Raw genomic sequence first — 10095 nt, 5'->3', positions numbered from 1 at the left:
AAAGCTTGCTCCCCTCCCCGTTCTAGATAGGGTAACAGAGGTCTCGTTATGGGCTCTCGCCTGGACTCAACCCTTACAAATTATAAAGTGGGGAGCTGAAGGGAGAGTTTAAGGACTGCACTACGTGCAAGTGACAGAAGCAACGGGTAATGGCCCAAATATCATCTGTGGACAAGGGTGCTTGTCACAAATTTTGAAAAAAAACCCTACAAGGTACCAAGATTATGTTTGCATGGCTGGAATTCTTTTTCACCCATAAGAGGTACTTACCAATTTCACTACAACACATTACATACTGTATCTCCTGTCATATGTTTTTGGGCTCAATACCCTAAAAGGTACCACAATAGCTCCCACTGTGGATCTTTTGAGGCTGAACACCATAAGAAGTACTAAAACTGCTTTTTTAACTAAAAGGTATGACAAGCAACCCCATCCTCTTAAGAGCCCCCCGCCCTCCTACAGGGGAAGACACACCAGCAACATGCTGAGTGACTTACCTAAAGCTATCCCATCAGGATCTCCATTTCTTCTTTTCTGGTGAACCGGCTTGTCCTCCATCATGTGACAAGATGGTGTTGCAATGACTGTCATGTCACTTTGGCTGTTGATGTCATGAACTGTGATGTTGGGCGGTGGAGTGATGGAATGTTTTCTGCCTGGGCTCCCCATTGTCGGCGGCGGACTTTCAGGTGACATAGGCATCTCTTGTCTACTCTGTAGAGTTGGAGATTGCTGGGCTGGTGGGATATCTTCTAGAGAAGGCATATGAGGATGTTGGGGAGTTGCAACATGAAGTTGAGGCTGTGCTTGGGAGTGAGGCACATGCTGGTGTTCCTCGTCCTCAAGGTCAGGGTTTGTGTTTGGTGTATGTTGAGCAACCTGTTGAAAAACAACAGTTACTGTCAAGTCTTACCCTCTATGAATACGTCCTTACATAACATTACAAACAAACTCTTCTTGAGTTCTTAAGTAATCCCACACTCTACTGTGAGATTATTTAAGTAAACCAATTAACCACAGAAATGCAAAGTCACAACAAACTAAGCTAAGTTCTAATGTGATTATGGTAAAACCTCTGAACATCTGCTTATGGTAGTCTGCCAATGTGAGCGTGTCTCTATTTCAAAGAAAAAAAGTTACTTTCAAAAGTTCTACCTTGGGAGTATGTAGGTGATTCATCATCGCTGACAACCTCTCACGTTCTTTGTTCATCTGTAAGCAACATTTAAAAATGCAGTCTAGTCTATACTATTGGGCAAGTTGACATTAAATTTACATGCTGTGCAATTAGCATTGCCTCCCAAAATCCAACCCTACGTCCACGTCGTGGGAGGTGGAAACGGTTTTAAAAAGCCGGCTAACAGGGCTCTGGTGAAACCAGGCAGGCTAATATTTCCTGCCTGGTGTATTTTATAGGTTCTTTGACATTGTCAAGGAGCCCAAGTAAAGTGTTGATGGAGGAGAGCCTCCAGTGAAGAAACACCTGCTTGTAAACTAAGTAGCACATTTTTGGTGTTATTTATAGTAAATTATCCAGCAACAAAGGCCCGCAACGTGTGCGGAGAACCAGACAATTACTTAGCATCATAGGCCTACAATGGAATACAGATAGCTAAACAAATTGTGTGTCATAGACGACACTTAAAGATTAGAAAGGGTATAGTAGTCAAGGGATTAAAAGTTTGATCCACAGCTAAAAAATCTTACTAGCAGTAACCCCCAAATTGGGGACCTGAATACCCTGATGAACGCATCAAGGCCATTGAAGGGTACAACACTTAGTAAATTTATATACATGTAGCTATAATACACTTGCACAATTTTGCTTCACAAATGTGCAATTTAATAATAATTATTTCTTATTAAATTATCATTTGCTTTGTATACCTGAAATTCCAGATGCATTACAACTTGCATTTGTACTCGTGCTTGAGCAGTACTCCGTTCATCCAGTGCATGGTCAGTATTAAGGTGACTGGAACACATAAAAGTGATCACATATTAGACAAAACCTTTACGCTGGATATTCCAAGGAGTAATACCTTATCAAACTCCAACAAACTTTTTAATTGTGTTCCATAAAAAATATGACTCACAATATGCAGTGTGATACTGATCTGGAGTAAATATTATATAAAACTAAAATGTAATAATTTTTTGTCACCAAGCTTTTATGCAAATTTTCCAAATCAACAAAAACAAAGCTATCACTTTGTTTAACGGGATGATAAAGGGCAAAAGAAGAATAAAATGGAGATACATGTTTATATAAGTGTGGATCTCAGATGGCATCAATTGGTTTGTTCAACTAGGTAGAAGACTTACTGTAAAAACTGTTGGAAATTCTCACAGAAAGCCTCACATCCAGGCCACTGGCAGATATTGTGATGAAACAGTGGATGGTGCTGAGCTGTAAATAGATCAAAGTATATATCTATATGAAGAGAAACTAGACCATCCTTCACTATGAAAACTTGAAAAAGAAAATTTAATGCAGGGCTGCCCAATTATAGCATTTAAATTACACACACATAAATCAAATGCCAAATATCATTAAAATCACATATTTAATTCTACATCACCCAATGATAATGATTGTTTAAATTTTGACGAGCAGGTGTCAGTTGCATAACACTGGTTGGGTAGGGGAAGGTTCCTCTTTTCTTTCACAGTAGGGGTCCACCTTCCATCCCCTTGAAAGTCAGCTACCTAGTTCGATGGAGTTTTTACTGTGCACATGTGCCAACAAATGCATCCTAATTAGTTGTGGCAGTTGAACAGAGAAACATAAGAATAAATTTTATTAATCTAAATTGGTATAAATGGTTTTAAACGTAACCCCTTAACTTGTCTTATATAACTGAACCAATACAGGAAAATGGAACCAATACACACAGGAATATACATGTAAATCACATATTTTATACCTGTGTGAGCTTCACTAATGAATGCTCCTGTTGCCCTGGAGATCAACAGAATTCAATAAATCAAAAGATTTATTACATTGACTGATACCACACAGTAATGTCTTGCTAGCAATATTTCAAAGACACATGAATTTATATTTTAATTTGTCCCACTCAACGAAACATAAAACATTTATCATGTATTAAACAACCACTTCTGGCGTGCGTCAACATGAGCCTTGTATGACCCTCTTTACTATGTCCTTTCAATCAAAATTACATAATAATGACTTAAAGAAAACAATACTGGCCTGCACAAAATAATGAAAACTGAAAATATATACTGATCAATAATAGCTTTACTGTATAGACCCTTTTCATAAATGGCTACCAACTGAAAAATTCTTTTGTTTTCATTTAAATTAGCCTCACTAAACTCGTTTGGGTGTAAAAATTCTTTTGAATTATCAACTCAAAAACGAGGTTAGTCAGGCTAATTTTAATACTTACAAAAGAATTTATAATTGGCAGCCATTTATGAAAAGGGTCTATAAAGTTTACAACAACCTGATACCTGATACTCAAAAATACTAGTTGGCCTTAGTCATTGGGTATTTCACTTAGAGGGCGTAAAAGCAGCTGAATGACTTGAATGAATACAAATGAAGACAAAGTTACATATGTACCAATGCCCCACTAATGAAGCATTGTGACAATGTGTCACAATGACATAACACCCTAGGGCTGAGGTTATACAACCCATGATAAATACATGTATCAAATGTTAATATATTTATTACTAACAGTTGCATTGATAAGCAATTAAATCATATTTCCCCACATATGGTGTATGTTCAGTAAATAATAATTATTTAATTATGCTAATTATTAGCATAAATATCAATGAAAGGAGAGAACCTCCTATACCTGCTGACCTATAGGTACAATCATTGCACTATTTTAGCCACTTGTGCTAGCCAACAAACAAGCCACAGTACATGTTTAAAATTTGACACCAGAAAAGATACTGTGATGATTCAATTTATTTTTTGACTGAACATACAACAGATACTGGAACTTGAATGAGCTGTTTCAATAGGGGTATACAAAGCCATAACCCAAATTTAATGCCAATATGTTCAAAATCATCATCATCATTATTTATTTGCAAATATAAAACGTCTATCAATATTACAGAAATTTAAACAGGGCAGGGAGACCTCTAAAAAACTACCAGGCTTATACAATATGGGGCAATTACCTCAATTATGTGGTTTTATCCCAAGAAGAGAAAGCAGACTACTTGTGCATTATTCACATGAAACTACATACACCCTTGAGACCATCCATTTTTAAGCAGCCAATTTGAAACTGGATATATATATATAATTATTAGGTTACTGGAATGAGAAGTGTTATATCCACAGTAGCAATAATGAGACTCAAATTAAAGAGAATTCACCATGAATTCAAATCGTAACACCCTTAGCTGGGGATCCTCTCCCCGCCCCACCCTCCCCCCCCCCCCCCCCCCAAAAAAAAGCCAAGATTATTGCTACTAAAGGAATATTAATGTAATATTTCAAACAACATTTTATACATGACCTGATAAAAATTGTTACTATCCAAAATAGCACTTTACTTACACTGATCCTTCTGGTGGCTGTGGTCTTCCTCCTAAGGCAAAAATATTAATTGTTTACTTAATTATTGTATAAAAGTACTCAAAACATATTGTCACATTTGATTGACTCCAAATAAAAAGGAATCAACAAAAGTACCATCTCACAGCTGTTTACACCAATTGGCGGCGATTAAATTTATTTTTGATTTCAGAACTAATTAACTTCTTGGTCACAAGCCAGGAAGTACCTAGAGAGTTGTACAGGGGGTATATTTGTGAGGTGTGATTACCTGATTTAATTTTTCTTGATTTCATCACTCTATTCTTCGCAATTTTGAGATGTGAGTCCTTTGAAGGGTTACAGTTGTCTATTAAAAGTGATTTAGGTATGCGATTTGCAATAAGGAGCCTTTACTTAGCCTTTCACGATTTTGCTTTCTTCCAACACTCTTTCTTAAGTGTAAGAGCAGGTTGTTAAAAATGGTACATGTACCTTACTTTTGTATTTTTGCAATTCGGGAGAATGAAATTTTGATATCCATGACCTATGATTCCCTATTTTTTTTTCTGCTTGTGAACTGTGTCAGAGACCCCACCCCCCTCCCCAGTACGACCCTCTACTTATACATTTGGCACTCAGATAAGTGTGCATAACCATCAATAAGGAGATGTAACAATATTTGAGCTTGTAACAGAAATTGTTACAGACAGCAAAGGAATCAATGCAAGACATGAATACCATAGCTAGACAGGTGAGGATCTCCAAGGCCTTTCCATTTGCCATCAAAATATGGTCGAAGTTCTTGCTCTAATATTGCCTGCAGAAACAGTAACAAAAAATGTTGTTGTTATTAGTATGTTTCTGATATCTCTGATCACTGTCACACTGAGCCATACAATTACATATATTGTCATTATTACAATTTATTTTGGCTATGGCTTTGATATAATTTGAGCAATATGTAAAAAGAGGTGGGAAGGGTGGGTGCTGTGAATTTTGAAATCGTCCCTATTGTTGGGGACACGTAAAACTGGATGTCAGTAAAGAGTTTACAAACTCTTTACAGGCCTGTCTCAGAACAATTGCATTTATTTTAATTACCTGTGTCTCAATTTGCTAACAAGTGAAAGAGCAAATGTAAAACTCTCTGTGCTCCCCAGAGGGAACAGGACATTTCTATACCTTGCTCCAGACAATAAAATGCATTCAGGTCATTGCAAGGAGATAATGAATACACTGTATGAAGGTTTGGTAGTATTGAGGGTAAAGGATTTCAAATCCACTACAAATGTAATAAGGTGTAGGTATCCAACTTCTCATACACTGGTGCTAATAAAAATTTTATTGCTGATGAGAGATATTGCTCCATTCAAACCATCAATTAGTATTTGTTGGTAACATGTATCAACAAATAAGTAAAAATGAAAATAAATAAAAATAAATTACAATCTTTAGAGAGGAAGCCATATCAGCCTTAACTGGTCTTTTTGCGGGTCCTCTATCCTGGTCGAATTTGAATTGGAAATGTTTGTTCAAGTGGCTGTGGAGGGAGAAAAACACTTGGCGCTAGGCGAGAACCAACAACAAACTTAACCTGCATATGGCACTGGGTCGGAATTGATGCTGAGCCACATTGGTGACAGGCGAGTGCTCTCACTACTGCACCATCCCTGCTTCCAAAAGTACAAATTGGTGTTAGTAACTCTTACCTGATGCTGTTGCATATGTTGTGGTTGAACAGGTCGTAGTAGTAGTGGTGGTGGATGCGCCATAACAGTGACAGGTCTAGGTGGAGTCTGTTGGTGAGGGAAGTGGAAATGTCCACCATCAACAAACCCTGGTTGGCATCCACAATGAGTGTGATCCATGAATGCAGGCTGCTGTGGATGACAGTTGGCAGGCGAATAAACATGATGTGTATGTGGCCCAGGAGGACAGCTGGAGCAATAGTGAACACCTCCATGCTTAGGTGTCACTTTAGAGTCTTGGCTAGTGGAGTTAGAAGTGTCAACCACAACATTTGCTACAGTTGGTGTGACATGCTGGTAGACCATACCAGGCAAGTGAACTTCTCGATTGCAGCAGCAGTTTGGAGAAGAATTTGTGACATGTTTGTTATGCTGATTGATTTTGTGAGGGGTTTGTGCTGCACATGCACAGTTGGCAGAGCTGCATGATTCTTGAGCTCCTTTAGTTGTGAGGTCCACATTTAATGGTCTTCCTGGACTTTTTGCTGGTGAAGATACTCCAATCTAGTACAAAATAAAAAGTAGGTTGATCAACAAATTTCCTGCTACACAGAGGGTCCAACATAGGTTGCTTTCAATCCCGCATTCCGCCACTAGTTTTGCCTCAATCCCACCATCCGGCCCCAGTCAAAATATTCATCTTGATACTGCCTGGTTAGAGTCGCAGTTCTCCCTGTGGGAGACTGTAACATATGATTTTCCACTTTTGATCCTGCATCCTGCATCAATTTTAAAACTATATGAATTTCCAACTGTCTAAATAATCTAATCCTGTTCCCACCAAAATATCTTCATCCCACATCTCGCCATAATTTAAAAGTCCTGTCATCTCGCATCCAGCTTTCATTTTTACTCTTATTCCGCATCCTGCCAAACCTATGTTAGGCCCTCTACACACATTTTGCTTCAAAAAAGTGAAAGCTTTATTTTCTAACAAAACTGCAAAACTTGAATACAAGTATGTTTCTGTGGATTCATTTAACAATTTTGAAATCAAAAAACGTGGAGCAAAAACAAATCCCAGACAAGTATATACAATTCTCAACCTGCTATTTTTTTTCTTTTCATCTGATATATATATAGTTTCATCTGACATTAATAGCTAAATATCAATGAAGTTATAAATGGCCCCCATTTAAGATTTACAACAGAGATATACTCCATAAACCTTTCATTAAACACGCTTGAAAATTTTTTCAAGTTCCTGTTGTTTAACCTAACAGGGCACGCGAGAATTCACGTGAATCGGTAATCAGAAACTCTCGTCAGGGGTAGGGAGCGTGATTTCGACACATCTGGCGATCGTGTTCAGTTCTGTTGACGGCTAGCGAAAAAAAATACCTTTCGAAATTTCGATGCCACAGAAACTTCGATTATGTGACTTCAAACATGTTTCAAACATTTCCAATTTTTTTTCGAAACCGGAATACTTTTTTCGTTCCGGGTTCGTACATGTTTCATGGTACCGGGCGATTATAATATTATACCTTTTGCATTTCAGGTTCTTATTTTCTTGTGTCACACACTCAGTTGGATGATGTACTTTCGTATAAAATGTAAGTGGGCTAATCATCAAACTGTACGTACACTTACTGCTCGGGATGCTGAAGATGCGACAGTCACGTCGTTTTCACTTGATTTATTAGCCATCGGCGAGTCGCTTCACGGAAGATGTTGTAAGCCTCAACTGGCAGCCCTATTGCTTCGACGATCCGACAGCGTTAAAGGCTGTTAAGAAATACAGCAATATATACATTTTTAAAGGCTATCTTTAAGTTAAATTGAACTCAAATAAACGATGCATTAAATTCAAATCTTCAGTCAATTCAACTTCATGCATGGTAAATCCAGACGGAAAAGCGCTAGGCGACCAGAAGCCGGAAATTCAATGCTGATTTCGATTTTATTGCTCGTCTACAAAAATTTATCCAACTACAGTTCATTGGGCATGATTTTAAGATCCATTAAGAAAAGGTTTTTCTCTAAAACAAAGGGAATGGAGTTGTGGAATAGACTTAAATCGAGTCTGAAAGAAAACCGCACTAATTGATTCATGTGCCATATGGACAGGATTTGAATAAATTTGGTCGAGTCAATAACGAGAATGGTTCCCTGAATGAAAATATATTTGGCAAAGTAGAGAAAACTAGCGAAAGAACTTGACAAACATTTAAGGAAGTCCACCACAATTCGTATAACATGTGTTACCTGCAAAGATTTCGACCAAAACTGCTCTCATCTCGAGTCGCCACGCCATAAACAACAACAAAAGACTACTTCGTGTAAACAAAAATAAAAATGGCAATTTCACATTCGATTGCGAGATATAAAACACCAGGAAACCGATTAAAAGGGTTTCCAAAGTTCTTGCCAACGTTGGCTCTTTTTTCACGGATGTCAGTTAAGTATGATTTTCAGAAATAAGGAATTTCACAAAGATAAACATTCGGAGCTTGTTGATAGTGGCAGAAAAGCACGCGCTTTACCTCTGACAATGCCGCGTCGAAATATCAATGAATGAGGGTCGAGTCACATCAGTTAGAAGGACTGTCCGTACCATCCAAGGTTACAGGGGGTTTTTCTTCGATTTCCAGCAAAATAAAATGGAAAACTTTTCCGAGATCGCCGGAGACAACGATAAAGAATATTGTTAATTTTCGCTGCTAAACAATTCTGTCGCGTTTGTTGTTGATGAATTTACTTTTAGCCCAAACAAAGCCTCGCTTTGCAGCGTGACGTCACGTAATTGGCACCCGTAAATAAAAACAAAAATAAACAGAGGGTTGGGAAACAATAGGTCTCCCACGCCAGCAATCTACTTTTAGCCATCTAAACAATACTTCTCTTTGTGAGAAAATATTACTGTACATTACTTTCAGACGCACTCCCACATTGGTTTTAGCTCAATGCTCAACAAACAAAACATGAAAATAAAAATTCAGCTGCCACCGCAATCCGTGTCAATCACATCAAATGAAAAACGTGTTTTTCTTTCTAACCTGTAATGTTTTCGCTTCGAGTGTTGGTGATCGTATTTCCATTTCTCCCAAGATACCCCCCAGACAACACACGACCTTGGGCAAAGAAATCGCTGCCATGAAGGACAGGATATCACATTTGAGAGGATTCTGATTGGCTGCGACTTCGACACTGAATGAAAAGCTCTAGTTTTAGCAAACATAGAGATTATTGTTTTTCCAGATTATCAAAACCTTCCAGCTGAATTTGCCATCAGTTTTTGTTATTTTGACAGATTAAACAACACGTGTTCGCGATTTCTAAGAGTTTTCTTTATTCCTTTTAAAATATCAATACTAAAAATGAGGCGACAGAACGCGTTCGCAAACTTGAAGTATAAAAGTTGGGAAAACGCTTCGCATAGAACGCACGATGTACAGGGCTCTAGCAAATCTAGGATATCGTATTTTGTTTATCCATGCATTACTGCCTAACCCATATCAGAAAATGATGAATGTCATATCCAGATATCTTTTGTTTAATTCACTCTGTTGGTCGCAATTTGTTTGTTATTCTGTCATATTCGAAACCTTGGTTCGAAACAAAAAATAAATCTTGCACATTTTAACTCGAACGATTCCTCGAATGCTATTCAACAACGAAATGTTACTTTTGATTTATCAAGACGCTCTGTCGTTTCGGCGCGTGCCGTATTTCTGAAGCAGTTTCCTTAAAAATTATCAGAAAAATTTGTCCGTAATATTAAGCATCACTACGGACAGGTCGGACAGAGAACTCAACAGACTAAATGTTCACCGTGACCTTGAAGAGACTGATAGTATCACAATTGTTTTC

General features: G+C 37.9%; 1 protein-coding gene across 4 annotated transcripts in view; it reads right to left on the bottom strand.

The window, feature by feature from the left end:
* Window positions 1-9002, bottom strand: part of LOC110045154 (uncharacterized) — a 13961-nt gene extending 4959 nt beyond the window's left edge. Inside the window, exons 1-10 of one of the 4 annotated variants that reach the window (XM_089276006.1) lie at window positions 8769-9002; window positions 7870-8010; window positions 6244-6786; window positions 5273-5351; window positions 4556-4586; window positions 2931-2965; window positions 2329-2413; window positions 1891-1978; window positions 1159-1215; window positions 501-882 (exon numbers count right to left, since the gene is read on the bottom strand). In XM_089276006.1, coding sequence (XP_089132132.1) covers window positions 501-882; window positions 1159-1215; window positions 1891-1978; window positions 2329-2413; window positions 2931-2965; window positions 4556-4586; window positions 5273-5351; window positions 6244-6786; window positions 7870-7932 — 1363 coding nt within the window. In that variant the 5' untranslated portion in view covers window positions 7933-8010; window positions 8769-9002. The other 3 variants (XM_089276003.1, XM_089276005.1, XM_089276004.1) reach the window with 3 other exon arrangements.
* Window positions 9003-10095: the final 1093 nt, after the last annotated feature.

This window comes from Orbicella faveolata, unplaced genomic scaffold (assembly GCF_042242905.1).
Source record: "Orbicella faveolata isolate gen_17 unplaced genomic scaffold, um_ofav_v1 contig_4, whole genome shotgun sequence".
In the NCBI taxonomy this organism is placed as follows: domain Eukaryota; kingdom Metazoa; phylum Cnidaria; class Anthozoa; order Scleractinia; family Merulinidae; genus Orbicella; species Orbicella faveolata.
The sequence above is the reverse complement of the archived record's forward strand: the minus strand, read 5'-3'. Positions and strand labels throughout refer to the sequence as shown.